This window comes from Lagenorhynchus albirostris, chromosome 5 (genome assembly GCF_949774975.1).
Source record: "Lagenorhynchus albirostris chromosome 5, mLagAlb1.1, whole genome shotgun sequence".
NCBI lineage: Eukaryota > Metazoa > Chordata > Mammalia > Artiodactyla > Delphinidae > Lagenorhynchus > Lagenorhynchus albirostris.
Window position 1 is genome coordinate 73,568,521 of NC_083099.1, and position 27,228 is coordinate 73,595,748.

The window sequence follows — 27,228 nt, forward strand, 5'->3', positions numbered from 1 at the left end:
GAAAATGTTCTATATTTTGACTGGTTACATGGTTACATGGGTGTATATAGTTGTCAAACTCAATGAAGTTTATTAAAAAAAACCACTATGGGGGCTTTCCTGGTGGTGCAGTGGTTAAGAATCCACCTGCCAATGCAGAGGACACGGGTTCAATCCCTGGTGGGGGAAGATCCCACATGCCGCGGAGCAACTAAGCCCGTGTGCCACAACTACCAAGCCTGCACTCTACAGCCCGCGAGCCACAACTACTGAGCCCGTGTGCCACAACTACTGAAGCCCACGTGCCTGGGGCCTGTGTTTCGCAACAAGAGAAGCCACTGCAATGAGAAGCCGGCACACCGCCAACGAAGAGTAGCCCCTGCTCGCCACAACTAAAGAAATTAACCCGCGTGCAGCAACGAAGACCCAATGCAGTCAAAAATAAATTAATTAATTTTAAAAAAACACTATGAAATAGTACTATTATAATTCCTATTTTACCTGTAAGAAGACAAAGCACTAGGATAAAATACCCATGTTACTCTCTTCATAGAAAAATTATCATCTCCAACTTAAAAAGTATGGGGAAACGTTTTCAGGCTTTGTGTATGATATTAGTTTCTGGTTCTCAGATAATCAATAAATTTATATGAACTCATTGCTCTAGGAACACAGCAGAAATTCCAAGAATTAAATATCAAGAGCAGCTATCTCTATAGATACTTTTTGCTTTTATTCTTTAAAGTAGTCTGAGGTAATTTTACATATAGCAGTTTATTTTCCTAATAATTTGCATTCACTGAAAGAATTCTGAATAGTTTCTATGGCATTGTTATATTCTATTTTTGCCCCAAAATATCATTTCTAGTGATGCAAAAGCTAATCACAGAATATAAAAATCAATTAAATCCAAAAGTTGTGTATATACATGTGAGTAAACAAAAATATTTTCCCTCTTTCAAGAAAAGAAAGAGGGAAAGGAAAGCAAAGCACAGAGAGACTAAGTAACTCAGCCAAGAGCTAAGATTCAAACTCCAATAGTTATACTCTAGAGCCCAAATGGTTAGCCACTATTTCATTCTGCCTCTATAAAATATCAAGAGCAGCTATCTATCTATCTATCTATATATATATATTGCTTTAATTCTTCTAAATATATTCTAAAGTAGACTATATCTATTATCTCTTTTCTTCTGGATACTATATATGTATTTGTGAACATGTAATATCTTATCATCAGAAAAAACACATATATTTAAGAAGACAGAGACTCTTCAGGACCTCCCTCCAAGATGAATTCAACCAATTAACCAAAACATGTCGGATGTATTTGTTAATCTTTCTGAAGTTATTCACCTGTGTTACCTTTCAGTTCACATTCTTCACCTTGTTCTCAAATATAACATGTAAATTTCATCAAAAGACTTACAGAAAATCAGATATACTATAGCTGTAGCATTCCTCTGATCCACCTGTCCAGTAACTCTATAAAAGAAATAAGCTTGTAATAAAGCTTATTCATGCAAGTCCCCAGAAACCAACAGTTTCTATTCTGTGTTCACAAACCATCGTTTTAGTAATCTGGCCTAGAATTTTGCCCAGAATCTACAATAACTAACTTCCAGATCATCCAAAGATGACAAACAGAAGTTCAGCAATGGTTTAAGCAAGTTCTCCTACTGCAATGAGATATAATTCATCAGAGAGGGGAGACTCTAAACTCATTTATATTCATTAAGGCCCTTTTGTGTAATTAATTCCCTTACATTTTCTGCACTTCAGTTTCCTACCACCAATAACCACTTGGCCCTTTCCAGAGTGGGATTAATTCTTCTTGACCAAGAAGACAGAAATAAGAGGGGCTAACAAATTCTACTTTCTATGATATGTTAATATTTCTTCATCTACCCTCTCAAGACTATACCTGCTCTAAACATAACTAAAAAAGCCTTTTTAAAAAATGATTGTCGGCATTTTCTGAAGGTCTCAAATAACTCTGAGATTTCTAGTTTCTGAAGCTATTCTTATGGGTTCTGTCACTCTTCACTGTTGGTTTTATATCCTGCTTTTTATCCTCAGTACTTAGAGTTGGACAGCTACTTTTGTTGTCACGATAGTCTCTTCAGTTACTTCTTTCTTCCTTATTGGAATCAGTTATCTCCCATTCCTCTTGGAAATACGTTCCAATTATGTTAAAGAGAGAAGATATATAATTGGCATAATTACCCTGATATTGCTTAAAATGTGTCTGGAACTCTGTCAAAAACTCCTTTCAGAAGTGAATTCCCTCCCAAAATCAGTTTTATACTTTATAGTCACACCTCCTCTTTGAAATTGTACTGCCCAGATTGATCACCTATCTCATTATTAATAATAATAGCTGGGCTTCCCTGGTGGCGCAGTGGTTGAGAGTCCGCCTGCCGATGTAGGGGACACGGGTTCATGCCCCGGTCCGTGAAGACCCCACATGCCACGGAGCGGCTGGGCCCGTGAGCCATGGCCTCTGAGCCTGCGCGTCCAGAGCCTGTGCTCCGCAACGGGAGAGGCCACAACAGTGAGAGGCCCGCGTACCGCAAAAAAAAAAAAATAATAATAATAATAATAATAGCTAACATTTCCTGGGTATGTGCTATGTGACAAGCACTACATTAAGGAGCTTTCCATATATTCTCCGATCTAATCATCACAACCCTAGTAAGGAAATACTATCATTGTCCACCTTTATCAGTAAGGTAGCAGTGACTTAAGTAACTTGACTAAGGCCACACAGATACTAAATAATAGAGCTACATTTTGAGCCCAAATTTATCTGAATTAAAAACAAACAAACAGAAAAAACAAGTTCTTTCTACTACACCTTCTAGCCATTCACTTGTAGGCTAACGTTGAAGAGTGAGGAGAGTGAGTTGTTTTAGTTTAAGGTGACTTATAAAATGAAGGCATTTAAAAAATATATGTATCAGAATTTATAAGTCAAATATCTGATAATAATTTCAAAGTGACCACCTTGAGAAGCTTTAAAGTTTGGGAATTTCTTATGGAACAGTTTCCACAACATTTTACCAGTCTTTTAAATATCTTTAATACTGGCAAATATTCATTTTTGAGGATAGTTTCTTTTTTGGAAATAGTTTGGTCTTTGGAACCAAGTCTTGTAAATTAGAAATAGTGATTTTGGGTGGTATAATATCTTAGTACTTGAGAGTGTGGCTTGGAGTATGATAGTTATAAATTTGAATCAGAGCTCTACCACCCTAACCTCTACACAATTATTTAAATTCCCTGAGCCCTAGTCCCTCATCTGAAATACAAGAAAGGTATCATCTATCTTACAACCACTGTGAAGATTAAACGGAATACTGTATATATAGCGTCTGGCTATATAAATATATAATAGATATGTGTAGTAAATAATAAATGTTTGTTTTCTCCTTCTCTTCTCCACTGTTATTTTAATCATTATTTCAAACTATGAATCACATTATCTGTCACTTATAACTTTAAGAAGGCAAGTAATTTTTTTTCAGTATATCCATTTTTCAACTATTGATTTTTTGCTTTAAATTACATTGAAACAGTATTTTGATGTAAGTGTAAGTCAATGGGCAACTTACCTGTGGAAACCATCTTTCAAAACTTCTTGCCTCAAAATAATTTCAGAACAAGTGGCCCTTATGCCTATAAGCATGAAAAGATTTTTTTAAACAAAATAAGCACTCAAAGAAAGAATATTTAAATAATCAGAAAATAATAGTTTGAATAGGCTTTAATTGCCTGGAAAATCTAACCAACCTAAAAACAAAACAAAAACTTTTAAAACTTAAGCAATTTGAGCTACATATAAATCTATTTCTAGTATAGCATAGGGGTTAAAAGTCTTGACTTTGGAGTTAGATTGGCTAGTTTCAAACCCCAGTCTGTCTATTAACAGCTGTGTGACTTTGGGCAATATAGTTTCTCTCTCTACTAGTTGTCATGAGAATTTAATATATGTAGAAGCACTTAGAACAGGGTCAACCATATAGCAAGCACTCTATATAAGTGTTCGCTATTTATATTACTTTATTCAGGTGATCCCAGGACACCAAAAACAACAGAATGGCCAGTAATCCTTTTGGCCTAGTAATCCTTTCTTCAAATAAATTTGGGAGTAATCCTTTTTTTTTTTTTTGGCCTAGTAATCCTTTTCTTTTTTTTTTTGGCCTAGTAATCCTTTCTTCAAATAAATTTGGGAACTTAATATGTAAACACAAAAGCAGAACTGCACTGACTGAGATACTAGTCTCATATCCTCGTTTTAAAGACAGAGAAACTCACCTGATTTGTACTGACTTTCCTTTCCCTATCAAACGTTGTCACTTTATTGTAATTACTACTGCACTGTATACATCTCCCCCTACTGCAATGCAAGCTCCACGAGGGCTGGATCCACAGCGCCTAGCACAGCAGTTCTGCCCACGGACTCGGGCCCAAAGAAGTGAATCAACTCGCTTGCCCAGCCCTGAGTCATAAAGAAACCCTAGCCCAATCTAGTCCATTATCAAAAATGTTTGTAAAACGAAACTAGTCTTCCTCCCCTTTCCACGTCCCCCGAGGACAACACACACTACGTATTCTAGATTGGGGTTCGCACACCTCATAGGGCGCTTAGACTTTGCTGGCTCCGTAGTGGTCAGAAGCTTCACGCATTCCAAGAGCATCCCAAGACGCTTCACGTCTGTACTTTACATTTTTTTTTTTTTTTTTTTTTTTTGCGGTTTGCGGGCCTCTCGCTGTTGTGGCTTCTGCCGTTGGGGAGCACAGGCTCCGGACGCGCAAGCCCAGCGGCCATGGCTCACGGGCCCAGCCGCTCCGCGGCATGTGGGATCCTCCCAGACCGGGGCACGAACAAAGTCCGACTTTCCAGAGAACCAGGAGCAGCCACAAAGCAATGAAGACGGGGGGCGGGGCGGGGGGAGTAGCAGGAAGCTTGCGGCCTTTGTTTTTAACCTCCTGCAGCTCACCCTACAGCTCTAGGGTCGCGAGAAGTACCTTTGTTAAGCGCGGAAGGGAGAGTACTGGGGAGCCTGGAGTGCTCCCCACCCTCTCGGCCCTAAACCCCGCCCTCACCCCTGAAGCCCCGCCCTTCCCCTTACCAGCGTCGGTGGGTGTGGTGTTGAAGGCTATGGCTGGCGAGCAGGTGAGTCCAGCCACCTCCCAGAGGAGCAGCCAGGCCACCGCCCGGACGGCCACGGCCGGGGTAGCCAGGACGCCGGAGAACGCGCGCCCCAGAAGAGCGCGCGGGGACAAACTGCGGTCGGAGGAACCTGCACACGCCTCACACCGCTCCTAGAGCGCGCTGTCACGGAGTTAGAGACCGGGACGGAAGACTCAATGCGCGCACGCCAGCGGTCCAGCAGTTACCCTGCTCCCCGCATCCCCGGCCCCCGAAAGTTCCGGCGTCAAGGAGGCCGCGGTCCGCCCCCTCGTCGCCCCGCCCCTCGCACTCCCGGTCGGGGGTGGAGCGAGGAGCGGCGGAAGCGCCGTGACGTGTGCCAGGGCAGTTGCTCTAGGGACCGCTCCGCGGGACCCCAGCATGACTCTGAGCTCCGCGCGGTGTCCTGGGGATAGCCTAGCCCAGCTCCCGGCGTCCACCTCCACTTCCAGGTATTTGCCGATGTGGGCCTCCTGCCGGGGTATTCACCCCACGGTGCGGAGCTGTGGCTGTCGCCTCTTTCTGCTGCGCCAGGCTGCGCCTGGCCTCAAAGTCGAGTGCTCCTAGGTGTCCTACGGTTAGTGGAAACACCCCCTCACGGAGATTTTAGACGTTGACCTGCAGAAGATGCATTTTATGTACTTCTCTATGGGTAAGAAAGTCAGTCTTGCACTAGTGGGGGCGTGGATAGGGAGAGGATCGTCTACCTGATGGCAAAATCCGTACACTTTAGGTGCTGTGGGGATGCTTGGCAAGATTATGCAGGTCACTGATCCTTGAGGAGAAAAGTATTAATGTCTAGGAAGAAGTGCTGGGTAAATGTGTCGTCTGTCTTCATGAATTGAATATGTAAGCAGAGCTGGAGAGTATCCAATGCAGATTGGAACAGAGCGGAGGGCTCTAGGATGGATGTCTTAAAGAGGAAAGATGTCAGAAGATACTACCTAAAACTGAAGATAGCAGTATAAGCATACTGTTAAGAAATATGAAGATAAATTTTGGAAGAAACATTTAAAAGAAACTCGTTACCTATGGAGAGGGGAAGGGGAGAGGACAACAGTTTTTTGTTATAAACCTCATAGAATTATGTTACATTTTAAACAGCATACGAACATTACTTTAATAAAAATAAAAGTTTAGTTTTAAAAAGAAAGAAAAGAGTGTAGTCAAACTACATTATTGAGCATCACTTGCATATATCATTTATTAATACAGCCATTTGCTTGAGTGTATGGAATTTGTATTGTGCTCAGTAGGATCTTCTAGAAAGTCTACTAACAACAAATTTTAGTGAGGTGAACTGGGAGTAGTATTTGTTTAAAAAAAAAAAAAAGAAGAGGTGGAGTGGGATCATGGCATCAGATCAGAGGCAGAGCACAGTAATTTGATAACAGTTTTTTATATATTGGGTTGGCCAAAAAGTTCCCTTGGTTTCTAAGTAAAAATAAAAGACACATTTTTCAAAAAAATATTTATTTATTTCGGCTGCACCAGGTCTTCATTGAGGCACGTAGGCGCTCTTAGTTGCTGCATGCGGACTCCTAGTTACAGCATGCATGCAGGATCTAGTTCCCCAACCGGGGAACAAACCCAGACCTCCTGCATCAGGAGTGCAGAGTCTTACCCACTGGACCACAAGGGAAATCCCACATTTTTCATTTTTCATTTCTACCAAGAACTTTATTGAACAACGTATTCACCATTTTGTTCCACCACTTTCTGCCATTTTTCAGGCAACTCAATAATTCCATCTTCCCAAAACTTTTATCCTTTTGAGCAAAGAACTGTTCTAGGTGCCTTTTACAGTCTTCCAGAGAATTGAAATTTTTTCCATTAAGAGACTTTTGTAAAGACCGAAATAAATGGAAATCCGAAGGTGCAATGTCTAGTGAATATATTGGATGAATCAGAACTTCCCAGCCAAGCTGTAACAGTTTTTGCCTGGTCATCAAAGAAACATGCAGTCTTGCGTTATCCTGATGGAAGATTATGCATTTTCTGTTGACTAATTCCGGATACTTTTTGTCAAGTGCTGCTTTGAGTTGGTCTAATTGGGAGCAGTACTTGTTGGAATTAATCGTTTGGTTTTGCAGAAGGAGCTCATAATAGAGGATTCCCTTCCAATCCCACCATATACACAACATCACCTTCTTTGGATGAAGATCAGCCTTTGGTGTGGTTGGTGGTGGTTCATTTCTCTTGCCCCACCATCTCTTCTGTTCCACATTATTGTACAGTATCCACTTTTCATCGCCCGTCACAATTTGTTTTAAAAACGGAACGTTTTCATTACGTTTAAGTAGAGAATCGCATTCAGAAATACGGTCAAGAAGGTTTTTTGTTTGTTTGTTTTTTGTTTTTTTTTTTGCGTTACGCGGGCCTCTCACCGCTGTGGCCTCCCCCATTGCGGAGCACAGGCCCCGGACGCGCAGGCCCAGCGGCCATGGCCCACGGGCCCAGCCGCTCCGCGGCACGCGGGACCCCCCCAGACGGGGGCACGAACCCGTGTCCCCCGCATCGGCAGGCAGACCCCCAACCACTGCGCCACCAGGGAAGCCCCCAAGAAGGTTTTTTTCTCTTAACTTACGTGGAACCCAAACATCAAAGCGATGAACATAACCAAGCTGGTGCAAATGATTTTCAATGCTTGATTTGGATATTTTGAGTATGTTGGCTATCTCCCACATGGTATAATGTTGATTGTTCTCAATTAATGTCTCGATTTGATGGCTATCAATTTCAACTTGTGTACCCGACCGTGGAGCATCATCCAGCGAGGAATCTCCAGCACGAAACTTGGCAAACCACTTTTGACACGTTCAATCAGTCATAGCACCTTCTCCAGACAATGCACAAATCTTTTTTTGCGTTTCAGTTGTGTTTTTACCTTTCTTGAAATAATAAAGCGTAATATGCCGAAAATGTTGTTTTTTCCCCCTATTTTCTATATTAAAACAGCTACACAAAAATTCACCAATTTTAATGTACACTGATATGACAGCTGTCACAATACAGTCTAACAAAACTGTTTCAAATGAAGTTAAAGACAACTAAGCGCTACTAGAGCCAGCTTATGGAACGAATGAACTTTTTAGCCAACACAGTATGATCCATTTCCTAAGAGTAAAAATTCTCACATCCAATAGGAAGGGGTGAATAATATAGATTATGGTATATGCATAGGACAAAACATTTGCAGTCATAAAAAGTTGCATTTTAGAAAGACATTTAATGGCAAAATTACATAGGTTGTTAAATTTAAAAGGCAGGACTTAAAAAAGAATGAAATAATGCCATTTGCACCTACATGATGAACCTAGAGAGTATCATACTACGTGAAGTAAGTCAGAAAGAGAAAGACAAATACCATATCATATCACTTATATGTGGAATCTAAAATATTACACAAATGAACTTATCTACAAAACAGAAACAGACTCACAGACATAGAGAATGGACTTGTGGTTGCCATGGGGGAGGGGGCATAGGAGAGGGATGGATTGGGAGTTTGGGATCAGCAGATGTAAACTGTCATATATAGAATGGATAAACAAGGTCCTACTGTATAGCACAGGGAACTATATTCAGTATCCTGTGATAAACCATAATGGAAAAGCATATGAAAAAGAATATATGTATTTATATTTATTACTGAATCACTTTGCTGTGTAGCAGAAATTAACACAACATTGTAAGTCAACTATATGTCCGTAAAATAAAATTTTGTAAAAATTTAAAAGGTAGGAAATAGTATGTATGATATAAAAACATACTATAGCTAAAAAACAAACCAAAAAAAAAAAAAGAAACCAAACACAAACAAACAAAAAACTATGCCTAGAAAGACTGGAAGGAATCAGGGATGATTATTTTGTATGTCTCTTCCTCCCCCTTCCCCACTCCCATCCCAGTTTTCTACAATGAACATGTATTAAGTAACCATGTTCCTAGTGATTCTCTAACAGAACTGAATTTATGAAGATATCATCCTTATGCTGCTTTACCTCCAGGTTCTTTGACATTTGCAAATCTTTCTGAGAATATCATAGTCACATCTAAAGCAGTCCCTATAATTAAGTATATTTTGGCATTGAGAGCAGGGAAGGGAAGAGGGAATGGAAAGTATTAACCTTTAAAATGGTTGTTTCACCAAAAAAAAAAAAATGGTTGTTTCAAATACTGTATGCTAACATACATATATGGAATCTTAATAAATGGTACTGATGAACCTAGTGGCAGGGCAGGAATAAAGACGCAGACATAGAGAACAGACTTGAGGGCACAGCAGGGGAAGGGGAAGCTGGGATGAAGTGAGAGAGTAGCACTGACCTATGTACACTACCAAATGTAAAATGGATGGCTAGTGGGAAGCTGCTGCATAGCACAGGGAGATCAGCTGACACTGATGACCTAGAGGGGTGGGATAGGGAGGGTGGGAGGGAGACGCAAGAGGGAGGGGATATGGGGATATATGTATACATATAGCTGATTCACTTTGTGGTACAGCAGAAACTAATACATTGTGAAACAATTATACTCCAATAAAGATTAAAAAATAATAAATAAATAAAATGTTTCTTGTAACTGAAAAAAACATCATGTAGTGAGACAAATAAGTTGAAATAAAAGCCATGTAAGCTTTATTGCCTCAAATATGTGGAGGCTGATTATTGCCTTGTTTGATCAGACTTCTAAACTGTGAACACTTCGAGGATGTACAGGGGCTGTGTCTTCTATTAACACATTGAATTAAACAATGGAATACCTACTACAGTCCAGATATTGTGCTGGGGATATTGTGGTGAACAGTGGATATGTTCCCTGCCCTCATGGAGCATATAGAATAGAAGGAAAAGAAAAGTGATAAAGTAAGTAGTTACAAAAAACTCAATGAGTAGAATGATTGGGGAAGTACAAAGGAGAGAGGTCTGGTCTAGTGAACCCCTCAGGACATAATATGTAAGATTAAAAAACTCTTAGTACCTTGACATAGAGGGTGCTTGTACATACTTGTTTAATTGGTAAACAAAAAAGATCCTGTAAGTTGATTCTTGGGCTGACTCAGAGGTTCATATACAGTCTTTGGTTAAGAGTACAGTACACGAAGAGATCCAAACTGAACTGCATTTCTAGGTTCATGTGTGAACAAATCTACACCCCTCAATGAACCAGGGACTCTATAGACTAAAGATAACCTGGGGCCAAACTGAACTTTCCAGGTAGCTCTTGAAATACTGAGCTTGAGCTGACTATGCATCTCCAGAACTGGAGTAGATTCAGATCTGCTGGGGAGGAAAAGTAGAGGAGAGTGTGATTTATCCAACACTTAATTTTTTTCCCCTTTAGCAGGAAGTCATTATGCGACTAACACATTTTCATCAGATTTCCTCTGATTTACCGTGAAGTGTATGTGAGAATGATGTGCACTGCCAAGAAATGTGGAATTAGGTTCCAGCCTCCGGCTGTTATCTTAATCTATGAGAATGAAATGAAGGGGAAAAGTCGCCAGCGCATCATGCCTGTCCGAAACTTTTCAAAGTATTCAGGTATCTTATGTTTTATCTTGCCTCCTATCTTAAATATTCGCTGAGTCAGTTTATAAGAACGATTTGAGTCTCATGTAATGGAATGACATGGACTTCAGAGTTAGACCGACCAAGGTTCAAGTCGTGACTGTCAGGATAGGTATGAAATCTTGGCTAAATTACTTAATCTTGGTGAGCATCAGTTTCCTAATCTGTAAAAGGAAATTGATAATCCCACCCTTTGAGATCTGCAGTGTGGGTTAAATGAGATAGCATTATTCAGTAATATTAATTCCCTTCTCTCCCTCCAAATGTGTTTATTAGTTGTAATCTTGATATTTTCTTGGTACCAGTACTAATATCTAAAGCTGTAAAACTACTTTTCTTCTCAGATGTTTTCTCCAGTTGAAAGTATTTAACATCTCCTCAAAGTGATTTTAAGTTACAGAAATAAAAAATATATCCCTCCTTCCCCCATCACACTCAAAGCTGTATATAAAGAAATAGTTCTGTAAAATAGTTCATTCCCAAAAGCCAGTTAGCTACTTGACTATAATGACAGGTAATGGTTTCAGTAACTTGTGGTACCTGAATAGTCTGTGGTGTTGCGTGTGGTATAATAATTTTGTTTCTCCCTCCTAGATTGCAGCAGAGCTGCTGAACAATTAAAGAATAATCCACGACACAAGGGTTACCTGGAACAGGTATCCCTGAAGCAACTGGAGAAGTTATTCAGTTTTTTACGAGGTTACTTGTGGGGGCAGAGTTTGGCAGAAACAATGGAACAAATTCAGCGGGAAACAACCATTGATCCTGAGGAAGACCTGAACAAACTAGATGACAAGGAACTTGCCAAAAGGAAGAGCATCATGGATGAACTTTTTGAGAAAAATCAGAAGAAGAAGGATGATCCAAATTTTGTTTATGACATTGAAGTGGAGTTCCCACAGGATGAACAACTACAGTCCTGTGGCTGGGACACAGAGTCAGCTGACGAGTCCTGATAACCAAAAACTAAAAAAAAAAAGTATTGGGTAGCAGAAAATCCATGTTTATACAAGACCATAGATTGGTTGTAGAAAAATCTGTAAAGAACACTATGCATATTGGGTCATGTTTGGATTGACCATGTTACTTTTCAAAACCAAGATATGTAGAGCATCTACTATGTAGGTGCATATGGAATATAGGGAAAACAATATAGGAATCTGCCTTTAAGGAGCTTACAGTCTAATTGGAAGATAAGTCAAAAGCTTATGAAAAACTAGTTTAATGGTATTAGGAAGCATTAGATCCAAATGCTTGATAAAGGCTAGAGAGGATCAGAACCTAGATTACGGTAGGGTAGAATAGTCAGGGAGGACTTTGTCCATCAGTGGCAAGATGGTACTTTGCCTGGCCCTTGAAATGGTAGTATTTGGATAGAAGCTTATATAGGATTCCAGATTAAACTGGGAGGAAAAAAAGGGGGATGTTGCAGGGGATTGGTAAAGAGAGAGGAATTAGAACGTTTTACTTGAGGAAAAGTAAGCAAATTATAGTTTGATAAGATCAGAGGGTATATGTGGTTGCCAGGGGATTATTCTTTTTTTTTTTTTTAATTTTATTTATTTATTTATTTTTGTCTGTGTTGGGTCTTCGTTTCTGTGCGAGGGCTTTCTCTACTTGTGGCAAGCGGGGGCCACTCTTCATCGCGGTGCGCAGGCCTCTTCTGTCACGGCCTCTCTTGTTGCCGAGCACAGGCTCCAGACGCGCAGGCTCAGTAGTTGTGGCTCACGGGCCTAGTTGCTCCGCGGCATGTGGGATCTTCCCAGACCAGGGCTCGAACCCGTGTCCCCTGAATTAGCAGGCAGATTCTCAACCACTGCGCCACCAGGGAAGCCCCAGGGGATTATTCTTTATGCATTGTTTTTATATCTATTTAACTCTGGAGTAGAAGAGTAGCCCTGCAGAATGCCCTGCAGCTTCAAGTGGATGTAATCTGATGGATAGCAGGGGAATTCTGCCCCATCCCCCTGCCCCAGTATCAGGAAATATGTACTAAAGACATTCTGAAACCCTGAACCTCTTCCCATAAATAAGAGGTTTGTTTGTAAAATGGGAAATCTACCCATAATAAATGAACATATGTACAGCCAGTTTAGGCCTATTCATGAGTTTGTATCTCCAAAGAGAAGATCTTTGTTGAACAAGGTTATATATGTACAGATATATCTTTCTTCATATTAGAATATCATTTAATTGGTAGAAATCCTGTTTTCTGCAAGGAAATTAATACCCATTAAATAAAGCTATAAAAGTTACTCATTCTTTCCACCTGTCCATCCCTACTCTCCTTACCATTAAAAGCCTCATTAAAGAGGTCATTCTTGGGCTTCCCTGGTGGTGCAGTGGTTGAGAGTCCGCCTGCCGATGCAGGGGACACGGGTCCGTGCTCCGGTCCAGGAAGATCCCACATGCCGCGGAGCGGCTGGGCCCGTGAGCCATGGCCGCTGAACCTGTGCGTCCGGAGCCTGTGCTCCGCAATGGGAGAGGCCACAGCAGTGAGAGGCCCGCGAACCGCAAAAACAAAAAACAAACAAACAAAAAAAACACTGCAATGAGGTATCACCTCACACCAGTCAGAATGGCCGTCATCAAAAAGTCTACAAATAGGGACTTCCCTGGTGGTACAGTGGTTAGGAATCCGCCTGCCAATGCAGGGGATACGGGTTCGAGCCCTGGTCCGGAAGATCCCACATACTGCGGAGCAACTAAGCCTGTACGCCACAACTACTGAGCCTGTGCTCTAGAGCCCGCGAGCCACAACTACTGAGCCCATGCGCCACAACTACTGAAGCCCGTGCGCCTACAGCCCGTGCTCCCCAACAAGAGAAGCCACTGCAACGAGAAGCCCCCACACCGCAATGAAGAGTAGACCCCGCTCGCCGCAACTAGAGAAAGCCTGCGCGCAGCAACGGAGACCCAACACAGCCAAAATTAAATAAATTAATTAATTTTTTAAAAAAGTCTACAAATAATAAAGGCTGGAGAGGGTGTGGAGCAAAGGGAACCCACCTACACTGCTGGTGGGAATATAAATTGGTGCAGCCACTATGGAGAACAGTATGGCGATTCCTTAAAAAAACTGAAAACAGAATTACCATATGACCCAGCAATCCCACTACTGGGCATATACCCAGAGAAAAGCATAATTCAAAAAGACACATGCACCCCAATGTTCACTGCAGCACTATTTACAATAGACAGGACATGGAAGCAACCTAAATGTCCATCACAGAGGAATGGATAAAGAAGATGTGGTACATGTATACCATAGAGTATTAACCATAAAAAAGAACGAAATATTGCCATTTGCAGCAACATGGATGGACCTAGAGATTGTCATACTGAGTGAAGTAAGTCAGACAGAGAAAGACAAACATCGTATGATACCACTTATATGTGGAATCCTAAAAAATGGTACAAATGAACTTATCTACAAAACAGAAATAGAGTCACAGATGTAGAAAACAAGCTTATGATGGTTACCAGGGGGGAAAGCAGGGTGGCTGGGGAGGGATAAATTGTGAGGTTGGGATTGACATATACACACTACTACATATAAAATAGATAACTAATAAGGACCTACTGTATAGCACAGGGAACTCTACTCAGTACTCTGTAATGACCTATATGGGACAAGAATCTAAAAAACAGTGGATATATATATATGTATAACTGATGCACTTTGCTGTACACCTAAAACTAACACATAACTGTAAATCAACTATGATCCAATAAAATTTTATAAAAAAATAAAGGAAAGGGAAGTAAGAGAGAAGACTGATGATAGTCCAGTTATGATGTCAGGGGCAGGTTCATGATTTCAGTCTTCTTTTTTTTTGTTTTAATTAATTAATTATTTTTTGGCTGTGTTGGGTCTTCGTTGCTGGGTCTTCGTTGCTGGGTCTTCGTTGCTGCATGCGGGCTTTCTCTAGTTGTGGCGAGCTGTGGAGGCTACTCTTCATTACGGTGTGCGGGCTTCTCATTGCAGTGGCTTCTCTTGTCATGGAACATGGGCTCTAGGCACGCAGGTTTCAGTAGCTGCAGCACATGGGCTCAGTAGTTGTGGCACACGGGCTTAGTTGTTCTGCGGCATGTGGGATCTTCCCGGACCAGGGCTTGAACCCATGTCCCCTGCATTGGTAGGCAGATTCTTAACCACTGCGCCACTGGAAGTCCAGTCTTCTTCTTAATGAGCCAGGCAGAACCATCAGATTATAGTGAGACTGAGGAGAAGCCGGGGTAAGAGTGAGTAGTTAAGGTGAAAATGAAGGGCGAGTATGTCGATGAAAAAAATTAATCCATAGCCCATCTAAGAAAGAAATGGAAAATTTTGTTCGAATGAAACTGAGTATTATAACCCGGGAGGCAGTCTCTCAGAGAGCTCTGAGAACTGTTTGAAAGAGGTAAGGCGATTTTGTGCAACCAAGCACACATCTCAGTAGAAGGTTGCTACTAGCCATGGGGAATAGACAGCTTTTCTAAGTATGGGAAGATGCAAGGATCCGGGTTTATAAAAAATTTCTCCTGAAAATATCTATCTGAGGGCCAGTTCTGTCAGTTTTCCTAGAGCACAGAGTGCCTCATCCTGATCTTTCGCCCTGAATTCATTTCAGGGTGTATTGTAGGTCAGTGACTGCAGCAGTTAAGGACTTGATTCTTGAACTCAATGGTGGGCAACGTTTTCTTTCTTTCTTTCTTTCTTTCTTTCTTTCTTTCTTTCTTTCTTTCTTTCTTTCTTTCTTTCTTTCTTCCTTCCTTCCTTCCTTCCTTCCTTCCTTCCTTCCTTTCTTTCTTTCTTTCTTCCTTCCTTTCTTCCTTCCTTCCTTCCTTCCTTCCTTCCTTCTTTCTTTCTTTTTTTATTTTGGCTGCACTGGGTCTTCCTGGCAGCATGCAGTTTCTCTAGTTGCGGCACGCAGAGAGTGGGCTCAGTAGTTGCAGGGCGAAGGCTTAGTTGCAGTATGTGGGATCTTATTTCCCCGACCAGGGATCGAAGCCAGACCCTCTGCATTGGGAGCGTGGAGTCCTAACCAGTGGACCACCAGGGAGGTCTCAACATTCTTTGTTTATCGATCCCTTCCCTTTCGGTCTTAATTTCGACCAAGGTTTGGGAGGCATTTGGTGACCAATTTGTTCCAGAGCACTAGGAATGCTCATTCCCAGGTCAGCAAGGATTTCATTGATGGGCCACTCAGTGCTATTGCTGGACTAGGCCCTGTTAACAGCAGCCAAAAGTCTGTGGATTGCCTGTCTTACTAGTCTGTTATGGTCCAGGAAATGGCTCCCTCTTGTTGCTTCTTCCCGTATCTGGAGTTACACTATTACAATCATTGGTCTCATAGGACTATATATTTGGTCAATCATTTCAGGTCACTTAGGCATCATTAATTTTGCCTGAGGCTCAGTCACATATTTGGTAATGCAAGAAATAATAATCTTGTAAAATAGGCAGCATACAAGAATACAGCTAGTAACATTAATAAGGTCATAAGTATTTAAGCTAAGGACCTCCATGAAGTGTGGCCCAGTATCTCCCCAGGTTGTCTGACCAGTCTGTTATGCACCAATCACTGTCTTTTTTTAAAAATATTTATTTATTTATATTTATTAAAGTATGGTTGATTTATAATGTGTTAATTTCAGGTTTACAGCAAAGTGATTCAGTTACAAACACACACACACACACACACATATATATACTCTTTTGTAGATTCTTTTCACATATAGGTTATTACAAAATATTGAGTATAGGTCCCTGACCAATCACTATGTTTTTTTAAATTAATTAATTTTATTTTTGGCTGCGTTGGGTCTTTTTTGCCGCTCTCAGGCTTTCTCTAGTTGCGGTGAGCAAGGGCTACTCTTTGTTGTAGTGCACGGGCTTCTCATTGCGGTGGCGTCTCCTGTTGTGGAGCATGGGCTCTAGGTGCGCAGGTTTCAGTAGTTGTGGCATGCAGGCTCCGTAGTTGTGGCTCGCAGGTTCTAGAGCACAGGCTCAGTAGTTGTGATACACAGGCTTAGTTGCTCCGTGGCATGTGGGATCTTCCTGGACCAGGGCTCGAACCCATGTCCCCTGCATTGGCAGGCGGATTCTTAACCTCTGCACCACCAGGGAAGTCCCTGAAAATTTTTATGTTTTTCTTGTCTTGCCTTAAAATGTGATTTTTTATTTCATTAAGAAGAAGGAGAGGACTTCCCTGGTAGTCCAGCAGTAAAGAATCCACCTTCCAATGCAGGGGACATGGGTTCAAGCCCTGGTTGGGGAACTAAAATCCCACATGCCACGGAAGAACTAAGCCCACACATGGCAACTAGTGAGCCTGCGTGCCTCAACTAGGGAGCCTGTGTGCCACAAAACTACAGAGCCCATGTGCTCTGGAGCCTGCAGGCCACAACTAGAGAGAAGTCTGTAGGCCACAACTAGAGAGAAGTCTGTGCACCACAACAAAGAGCCTGAGTGCCACAGTGAGAGATCCCGCCTGCCAGAATGAAGATCCCACATGCCGCAACTAAGACCCAACACAGCCAAAAATAGAAAGAAAGAAAGAAAGAAAGAAAGAAAGAAAGAAAGAAAGAAAGAAAGAAAGAAAGAAAGAAAGGAAGGAAGGAAGGAAGGAAGGAAGGAAGAGAGAAAGAAAGAAAGAAAGAAAGAAAGAAAGAAAGGAAGGAGGAGCTTTGTTCAGATGGAAGGGTGAGGTTGGATGTGTTCAACATAGATGGAGAAAGTAGACTGTGGGGAGTCAAATGAAAACCTACAACCCAGGGGTCACAAACTGAAAAGGATCTCCCCTATCCTCACCTCCTCTCTTCTAGAAACAAACTAACAAAAGAACTTCCCCTGGCCAAGTTTACAAGAGTGTTAATGGCTGAATGAACAATCAACCTTCAAGCTCAAAATTTTTAGCTTTTATGGCTATAAAATCCTCTCAGTGGTTCACCATTTCACGCTGTAGCAGATACTGTTATATAGCAGATTACCTACTCAACATCCTTTCACTTCCTGCACTGCCTGCAGCGGCCCAATACTGTTTGTTCAGGTATAACCCCTCCCACATAAGTCTCAGATCTAGAGGCAAAGACCGTTTGGTCTCAATAAATCCCAGTAGTTCCATTTCATTGTCTGTGATTGGTTTAGAGATGGGCATGTTACCCAGTTCTAGCCAATGAGATGTGAAGGGGGATCTACAAGGACCTGTGAAATACGTGTTCACTATTTTTTGGAGAAAAGGAGTCTCCTCTATTTCTCTGGACATTTCTCTGTTCACTATTTTTTTGAGAAAAGGAGTCTCCTCTATTTCTCCTCTATTTCTCTGGACATTTCTCCTCTATTTCTCTGGACATGTGACACCTGGAAATACTGCAGTCATTTTGTGGCCAGTCTGAGGATGACGCTGATCATTAATGAGGGCAGAACAAAGAGAATCACAGAAAGATGGAGCCAGAGCCCTGGAATACTGCACCTGGAGCCTGCCCTACCTTTGGATATTATGTTACATGAAATAAATTTCCCCATTTTTAAGCCAATTTCAGTGGATGTTTTTCTCTTTTTTGCATCCAAAAAACTCCTGTTAACAAAGGAACAAACCTCTTCCATTGGCCTCTTTCATTTCTGGACCCAGTATGGACAATGTGTGTTTTAAGGATAGACCCAGAGACCTCTGGGAAGAGATTGATACAGTGGACAGAGCAAAGCACAAGAGAGTGAGGAAGGTTAGGCAACTGGCAAGGGCAGTACAAAGCCGTGGACCTTGGACTCTAAGGCTGGGTGGAGTCCTGTGGAGCCAGGAGGAACTGAGTCAAATGGGAGGGGCTGAGCAATGAAAAGTACTAGAAAGGGTGGCATCAGAGGGCAGGTCTGGCAAGTTGTGACAGGTGAGCTTGGGAGAAAACAATAAAGCAACTGGGATAGAGAATGGATATTCTCAGTTAAGAGATCTCAGAAGTTTAGTAAGTCCTAGTGGTGATGAGATCCAGCATCTGAATTTGACAGACCAAGACTGATAGAGAGGGAAATCCATAAAATCAAAAAAGTTAGGGAGCCTTGTGAAATTAAGGAGTCTGGAGGAGCAGTAGCCCAGATGCTGAAAGATCCTGGGAATACTGATCGATGAAGGGCAAATGGAAGAAGAAACTCAGCCAGTTCCTAAAGTCATTTGGGTAGGTATGAAATGCTTACTATGGTTTTGGGCAACTGCATCAATAATATGAAGAAGAAAATGTAAAAGGATGGCATTAATATTACATGTTTAGGAGGAGGGAGAGAAAAGGTACAGAGGAGAAAATGATAAAAGATTAGAGGGTTGTTTTTTTTTTTAAGTCAGAAAAAAGTTCCTACATGTGTTCCACCAGAAGCAAAAAACAAACAAACAAAATTGGCAGTACCTGTTCAAGACAGGATTTTCTTTAAACTGAATGAATGATCCTTGTTCTTAACCTAGATATGGACACCCTAATGCATGATTATGGATCCAGGAACTTTCAGTTTCTGGTAAGAACTCTTAGGTTAGCAAATTCCATTAAGGTTGCCATCTTGACCTTGTTAATAGTAGCATTACATAGTTGGGACAGCAAAATTACCATGTGCCTCTACACTTAAAAGGAAATCTTAACCAGAGCCAAGCAACTGTCATCACTATCATTAAATACTTGTTGATTCCACTGTTCCTCTTCCCTGTTATTAGATACTGGGTACTGCATAATTTTCATGTTTTGGGTCTGATGGATTCTCCACCAACAAGAAACTTAGAGGTACCCATTATGTCTGATAATGAACCATAATAAAATGGATAAATTAAAATCCTAATCTAATCCTCAAAGTGCATTTTAGCCAAAACCTTTAAACTCTTCTCTCACTTTCCCTCTTTCCCTCCACTCTACGCCAAACACTTTCACCCTGAAATTAGAGTTATCAACTAGTAACAAAAGAAGTTTTGTGAGATTTATGTTTTCTCTCTCATTATCCACTGTTCAACATTTGAAAAATACTAACATGGTCCAAAACAGGGAAAAGACTAACAGGAGAAATATATATAAACTTTATATTAATATATATATGAAAAAAACTTGTGTTATGAAAAATTATCCCAAACTTAAAATAAGGCAAAACATGAGGGCCACATGTCTTTTCAATATTATACTATAGCATTGTGTAGAAGCTTTTCCAAAGATTGCTTAATTTTCTAGGACAATGTATCTGTGTTTGACTTTGAGGTTTACTATTTGATTGGAACCCAGACACTGTTAACATGAAATTTTCTGTCCAGTAAACGAGATAACCTATAGGTTTACTTGCCTATAGGACATTAACCACTTTTGTATCTAACCTAGCAGTCTTATTCTAACATTCCTTTGTGAAAACGTATAAACACTTAGTCCTTCAAAATACTTTTGGAACCAGCTTTACCATCTTATTGGTCCCCTTCATCAATGAGTTAATGAATCTTAGCATGTGTTCATTTTATATTGGTTATGAGAATTACGTTTTTAAAATTTTGAAAATTATGCTTTGACACCTGATAGCCCTTATGATAAAAGGATTAACATCTTTTTAGACTTTGGAAGCATGCTTTTGATATAATGTGCTGACATTTTTTTAACTTTCAAATATGACATTTCCACCTATGAGAGGAGCTAGGAACAGGAGGCAGGAAAGAGCTGAAAGCTTGAGGCAAAAGACAAAGAGGCCAAGTTGAGAAGTTAGACAAATAAAGGACAATTGCCATATGAAGGCTCACACCTCTTAGGGTCCCCGCAGGCCCAAGCAAGCAAGCGGTGTCACCATCTTTCTGACACCACCTCTGAGCAGGCCCACCCTAGCACTGCCAAGCTGACCATTGGGACCCCAGAATGAGAGGGCTGGAGACAGCAACCTGGTTGGAAAGTTTGGGGGTAAGTAGGAGCAGTAGCTAGGGGAATTGTCTTGAATATGCATAGCAAACACATTGTGTATTTTATAGGCCCTCCCAGGCCACACCTTGGTTCTGCCATTACCCAAAGCCATGGTTTGGCCTTAGGGAACTGGGATGTCCAACTACTGATGCTAAAATTAAAATTAACCCCCCCACTACCATCAGAGGGCAGTACATTTTTAAAAATTTATCAAAAAGTAGCTTTGACCTGGCCCTGGAAGGATGTTAGTAGTGTTTTCTTAAAATTTAAACAATGTGCTTACATCTACATCCAGAGTGAGTTCGGAGTGAGTCTTGCTCAGCCTTGTATGTTGTCTTTAAATACTCTTTTTAAAATGCTAAATTTTCTGTGTCATACTTAGATTCATTCATTTTAAACACTTAATATGTGCCGAGCACTATTCTAGGTAATAGGGATACAGAGGAGAATAAGGCAGAGAGGACCCTGCTTTTACGGAGCTCACATTTCAGTGGGGAGAAATAAGTAAATAAGAAAAGTATCATGTGATCATAAACGCTGTGAAGATAAATTAAAGTAGGGTCATATGGGGAAAATCCTTCACTTAATCATCACTTCCTCCTACAGCATCTAAAAAGACAAGGAAAAAAATTCTATCAGCCTGATAAAGCCACAAATGCAAATTCCAAGACCATGTAACTAAAACACCTGTAAGAGCAAGTCATATTTTATGGCATTATATGCTCAATAAGCTTTACTTTTAAAATCCAACTTCATCTTTTCCTAGCTGTTTCCAATTTTCATCCACTCCTATGCCTGACTTCATTTTCTTCAAAAGGCTAATGAGATGTCACTCTAAGAAGAAGGACACAGGAGTTAGTTTTTCTTGTTTCCACCCTTTGGAAATAAGCCTGTTAGTCACAGCTGAACCCAAACCTTCCTTTAAGACTACGGGGTGGAGCTTACGTAACTTGCATGTGTGAGTGCATGCGTAGAAGCAGCTGCATGCCCAGTAGTCACTGAGGCTGGTAACTGAGGAAGATCTTCATCTTCCTCCCTTCCCCTTAGTTTCCTCCTTTATAAAATGCAACATTAGGGCTTCCCTGGTGGCGCAGTGGTTGAGAGTCCGCCTGCCGATGCAGGGGACACGGGTTCGTGCCCCAGTCCGGGAAGATCCCACATGCCGCGGAGCGGCTGGGCCCGTGAGCCATGGCCGCTGAGCCTGTGCGTCCGGAGCCTGTGCTCCGCAACGGGAGAGGCCACAGCAATGAGAGGCCCGCGTACCGCAAAAAAAAAAAAAAAAAAAAAAAAGCCATATTAGTATCTGTTTTCACTGGGCCAGTGTAAAGATGAAAGATTAAATAAGAGTGTACTCAATAAGTGGAAGTTTAAAAAAGTGTTTCTCGCCTCCACCTCCCCCCTAAGCTCCAGATATACGTTAGCAGTCTTCCAGATGTACGAAAATAACACTAAAATTCAAGGCAACTAAGGCTGGGAAGTAATAGCCATTGAAAAACAGAATCAAGATTTTAAAATATTTTTCATGACTGGACTAAAACCAACAGGATGAAATTTTATGGAGCTAAAAGTAACGTCCAGCTCTTACATTAAGAAATGTCAACTGCAGGAGCACAGGATGGGAAAGAATTCACTTAAAAGCAATTAATGTGAAACAGAGGAGGTTTTGTAGACAGCAGATTCAGTATGAACAGACTGGAGAGTGGCTGCCAAGGAAGCTAATGTAATCCCACAATGCACTAATTGAGGCTTAATGTCCAGATCAAGGGGAGGAATGGCCCCGATGCACAGCGCCCTGGCCAGATCCTGTCTGGAGCCAAATTCTCCTTCAGGAGCCTTATCTTAAAGGGGACATGGACCAAGTGGAGTATATTCCGCAGGGAGTGACCACGTCACACGAGAATCTATTGGAAGACGTGATGAGGCTTTTGCCTGGAAAAGAGAAGATGGTCTTTATGAACATTTATTTAAAGACCTTTCATGTGGAAGCATGTAGCAGTACTTCCGGAGGGGAAAATTAGGCACAGTGGGTGGAAGTTTAGGGAGCAGTTCTTACCTCAGTAAAAGGAAGAAGTCTCTGAGGATGAAAGCTTCCAGCAGTAGGAAGGATGACTTTGTGCAGTAGTGATCTGGCTGTCCCTGAAAGCAATCTCTCAAGGCTCTGGATGGGAGGTCAACCAGATCAGTCTTTTTCAAACCGCTCTCTAAGGAGTGTCATCCCAGGGAGCCGGGGTAGGGGAGGGGTGGGGAATGGTAATTGTTCCCGAGTGATAGGAAGGAAGGAGACCAAGGACATGGGAACTGGACCCCCAACTTAACCACAGCAGCTCAGTCCTTATGTTTCTAAGTTTAACCCATTTCAGAGTTCCACCTGAGATATTTCTTAAAGCTCTGCTTATAAAATCAACTTTTGCAGACCATTGGAGATGATGGCTTTATCACCAACTCGGGTGGTGACCCCACACCCCCTCTCTTAGGACTGCGACTGTCAGAGAGCAGTCTAGAGCAGGGACTAGATAAATCCTAGCTTTGCCTGAGCTCAATCACTTCTGGAGCTTTCTAAATCGTCCCTCCCGCCCCCACTCCCTTAAGAAAAAAAAAGCAGTCTCAGTCTTTTGGTTAGTAGCTCTTGAGAAGGTCTGACAATTTGCTGGATAATTAACATTAACCTTTAAGCCTTCATCACACGCCCTCTTCCCAAAAGCCTTCCTCCTGTCGTGTCTCCTCCATCAGTCTCCACATCTGGCACGGAGAAGAGAAATCCTGGGGCCAAGTTTCAGGCAGAACTTCAGCCCCAGACGGCGGTAATTCTCCTGTCCCTGCAGGCCCTCCAGGAAATACGTGACGGGCACAGGCCCTTGGAGGGGAGCTTATCCCTTCCTACTAGGTGGAGTTTCCCTCCCACCCCAGGCTTGAGTTCTCCCCTCCCTACTCAGAACCTCCTCGTTACCACTATTTATAACAAGGCTTCCCAAACCAGGCTTCTCTTTACAGTTGTCATAAAAATTTGAGCAGCTTTTAAAAGTATAGACTCAGTCACTCTTCAGATGCGAATCAGAATCTCTCAGGGTGGGATCTAGGAATCTGTATTTGTAACAGACTGGCTTCCCCAAGGCACATCAGTTGGGAACCACTGGTCTCAACCATCGCTTTGGCACAGAGTCCATCTCACTCTGTAGGACTGCTGTCTTATTTATGCATCCCATCTTGAAAGGAAGGACCATGTGTCACTTGGATTTGTTCCTCCACTTCCTTCCACCAGATCCACATTGCAGCAGCTGACAATGGGTGAAGCATGAGCAGCGCCTGGAGTCCCTCTAGCTGCTCTACTTCTCCCGAGATTTTCAGTTGCAAAAGTCTCTTCTTTGCTATCACTGGTTCGCAAACTTCCCAATGAATCAGACTCACCTGGAGGGCTTGTTAAAACAGATTGATGGGCCCCACCCTTAGAGTTTCTGACTTAGTAGGTCTGCAGAGGGGTCTAAGAATTTGCATTTCTAACAAATTCCCCAGACTGCATTTTGAGGAATACTGCACTAGACTCTTGCTTTCCTTCTTTCTTGTCGTGGGTATACATGCTTCTAATCTACACTTCCCTTTCGTACATATTAACTCCAGTATATCCCATAGTGTCTCTCTGCTTATAGGCCTCTCCTCTTATAACTACATTATTTCTATGAGATTCAGGTATACGATGGGCTTCTATCTCAAACCTCCCCACAATCCCTGGTTCTGTGGCCCAGGGGTTCACCCTTACAAGGTGTTCTGCACTTAGAAGCATTCTTGCTGAAGAAATTCAGAAAAGGGAAGTACTATTATAGGCCGGAGCAATTGGGAAAGCTTCAAAAAAAAGGGGTCAGATTTCAGTTCATCCTCAAAGGGAGAGGAAAGAGCATTTATGACAGGGAAGCCTATCGCCAGTGACCCCTGAAAGCAGGAGCGTATATTGGAATGACACGGAGGAAACAGACTCACCCTGGAACACACCTCTCTTCCATGAGGTGGTATATGTCATGGGAAGGCATCCTGTCTGTTTCCACATCTATTACAAACTTACCAACCACACTGGAGGCAAAGTGACGTTGATTTTGTTGTTTCAGGTTATTAGCTGTTCAGGAGCCCCAGGGTCAGCAGTGCTGCGTGGGCCAAGCAGCCTGGGCATCACCGTCAAGAGAGTGAGCATGTTTGCTCCTAAGGCCCAGGATAGCTAATTCCACTTCTTTCTGTGGAAAAAGCCCCCTACCCTTAGGGGTGTGGCAAGAGCTGACCTGAGGAAGAAGCTTTGCTCAATAGGAAATGAGCTATGATTGTGAAATGAGGAAGCCCTGCTAAGGTTCAGCTTGATGGTTTTGAATTACAAAAAGAAAAGAATGAGTGAAAAGGGAACATAATAGTGGACAATTGGAAAAAGCCCAAATATCCATCAATAAGACATGGGTTAAGTGAATTGTGCTGTGGGCATATTGGGAAGCCCATAGGGACAAAGAGGTAGACTAGGGACCTGGAAATACCTCCTAGCTGCACTGTTGAGAGAAACCAGTTGCCAAATAACGAGTAAATTATATTCCCATGATTTTTTAAAAAATCAGTTAAAAACTCTTGAAGGATCATCACAAGTTAACTTTAATCATGGCCTGTGGAGAGGGGAGTGAAGTTTAAGTGAGAGGGGAGGAACTTAAGTGAGATTTTTTAGTTTTTAAAAATAAATTTCTAAATGGTTTCAATTTTTACATGTAATTTTTTATTTTTATTTTTTGGCCACGCCACCCACGGGATCTTAGTTTCCCGACCCGGGCCCTGGGCAGTGAAAGCGTCAAGTCCCAACCCCTGGACCACTAGGGAACTCTCATATTCTACATGTTTTAGACCTATTATTAACTTATTTAATCCGCCCAATAAGCCTATTTTATAGATAAGGAAACTGAGGCACAGAGCACTTAAATAGCCCACCCAAGGACATGCAGGTAATACATGGGAGAGCCAGGATTTGAGCTGAGGTCACCTGGCTCCAGAATTTGTGCACTAAACTACCTCACTATTATGTCTCTCAGTGGACCATGTTGGGCCATTGGATGTTAACCATAAAGGTAAGATGATCCCAGTTAAAAAACAAACCATACGTATAGAAAAAAAATGGAATTCAAGTCTCTAAAGCTATCCTTTTAAAACACTGATCCAAATATTCACTGTGAATTCCAGCTCAGATGGGATAATTCAGGCACGAATTAAGTGATTTCAGAGCTCAAGGAAAGCCTCGCTTCTCTCCCCTACTCCAAACTGTTGGTTAACATTTCTTAAACAAGGATTAAATGTTTTTACTACCCTATTTGGTTTAACATGCAAATATCTCTGGGCAAGGTATAACTATCTTGGATTTAATTGTCCAAATCTCTGCTTTAATACTATTAAGGTGTAAATAGCAACTATACACAAAGATTAGGTTGTGATAGGGAAAGGGAAAAAACAGGCAGGAAGGAGACAGCTTGAGAGCACCACAGAGTTCTTATGTGGAAGGCTGGAGGAGGCAGGTTATCATAAACTAGCTATTGATGACACTGCTTTACATGATACAAGCCTTACCTTTTATAAGCACTTGCCCATGTATTTTACACATTCGATCCTTCCTAGGGCTAGGGAAGATAGATATACCCATTTAACAGAAAAGGAAATCAAGTTTTCAGGACATTGTGGCTTGGTTAATTACCAAGTTGGAGCTGGAACCCAAAACTCATAATTCTTTCAGGACTCTTGAATCACACCTAAATACCTCAGCTACATCACTACCTTGCTCAGGGATAGGCTGGAGCCAGCAGATGAAAGTGAAAAAGTGTAGCAGACAAAAGATCCACGTGTTAAGGGTAGCAATGGGGTCCTGGCCAAGACCCACTGAGGGATGTCCAGGTGGGAAGACAGAGCAGGAGCCCTGGTCAACTAAGAAGCAACATGAGGGTGCCAGGTCACAAGGTGGGGGAAAAGCCTGGGGACTGGCACCACGTCAGCTGTGGAGCAGGGCAAGTGTTGACTTTGGCATCCATCTGCCAGGACTTTGCTCCCACTCCATCCCCATTTCTAGATCTTCCTCCAACTCCTTTCACTTCTTCTGTTGCTTCCCTCTCCCACTCCAACTCCAAACTCATATTTGACAGTATTGAAAAATGGGGAAATTCATGATATTTTTTAAAAAGAAAATTGTTCTATCGATGGAGTTGGATTAGTATTCCTATTCATCTGGGTTCCAATTACAAGTCCTACTAATTATTTGAGCTTCTTTCCATTTTATCAGCTAATTAGGATGGGTGAAGCTCTATAAATCAGTTGCTTCACTTCTTAATTAAATCCAATTAATCTATTTACTGCTGCATTCAATCTTGAATTCTTTTCATATTCTCTCTACCTGCTAGTACTACAAGTTTTAATGTTTAAATGATCTCCAGCAGGATTTTGTGTAACTCCCACAGCTTTGAGTCTGTGGTCACATCTCCTAAAAAGGCCATTCTAAGGACATAAAGACATGGATATGCTCCCTAAATCCTTGTGATCTGGAGGAGAAGGAAAAATACAAATGAAAATAAATATACAACAATTCCTCCCGGGTAATTG

At 41.7% G+C, this 27,228-nt stretch overlaps 2 protein-coding genes across 2 annotated transcripts in view; one reads left to right on the forward strand and one right to left on the reverse strand.

Moving 5' to 3' along the window:
* PIGX (phosphatidylinositol glycan anchor biosynthesis class X) overlaps positions 1-5,556 on the reverse strand; it is a 26,359-nt gene extending 20,803 nt beyond the window's left edge. Inside the window, exons 1-3 of the mRNA XM_060149036.1 lie at positions 5,383-5,556; positions 5,115-5,307; positions 3,594-3,657 (exon numbers count right to left, since the gene is read on the reverse strand). Coding sequence (XP_060005019.1) covers positions 3,594-3,657; positions 5,115-5,307; positions 5,383-5,556 — 431 coding nt within the window. The remainder of the gene's footprint in view (positions 1-3,593; positions 3,658-5,114; positions 5,308-5,382) is intronic.
* CEP19 (centrosomal protein 19) lies at positions 5,135-14,613 on the forward strand. Its single transcript, XM_060150370.1, has 3 exons — positions 5,135-5,825; positions 10,520-10,719; positions 11,341-14,613. Exons 2-3 carry the CDS (start codon positions 10,590-10,592, stop codon positions 11,700-11,702), a joined length of 492 nt encoding a protein of 163 aa, XP_060006353.1. The 5' UTR covers positions 5,135-5,825; positions 10,520-10,589; the 3' UTR covers positions 11,703-14,613.
* The last annotated feature ends 12,615 nt before the right edge of the window (positions 14,614-27,228 follow it).

Excerpts from the sequence above, each read along its gene's own strand:
- CEP19 (XM_060150370.1), top strand. The coding sequence starts at position 10,590 with ATGATGTGCACTGCCAAGAAATGTGGAATTAGGTTCCAGCCTCCGGCT. Across the intron at positions 10,720-11,340 it reads AAACTTTTCAAAGTATTCAG|ATTGCAGCAGAGCTGCTGAA; the intron begins GTATCTTATGTT and ends TCTCCCTCCTAG.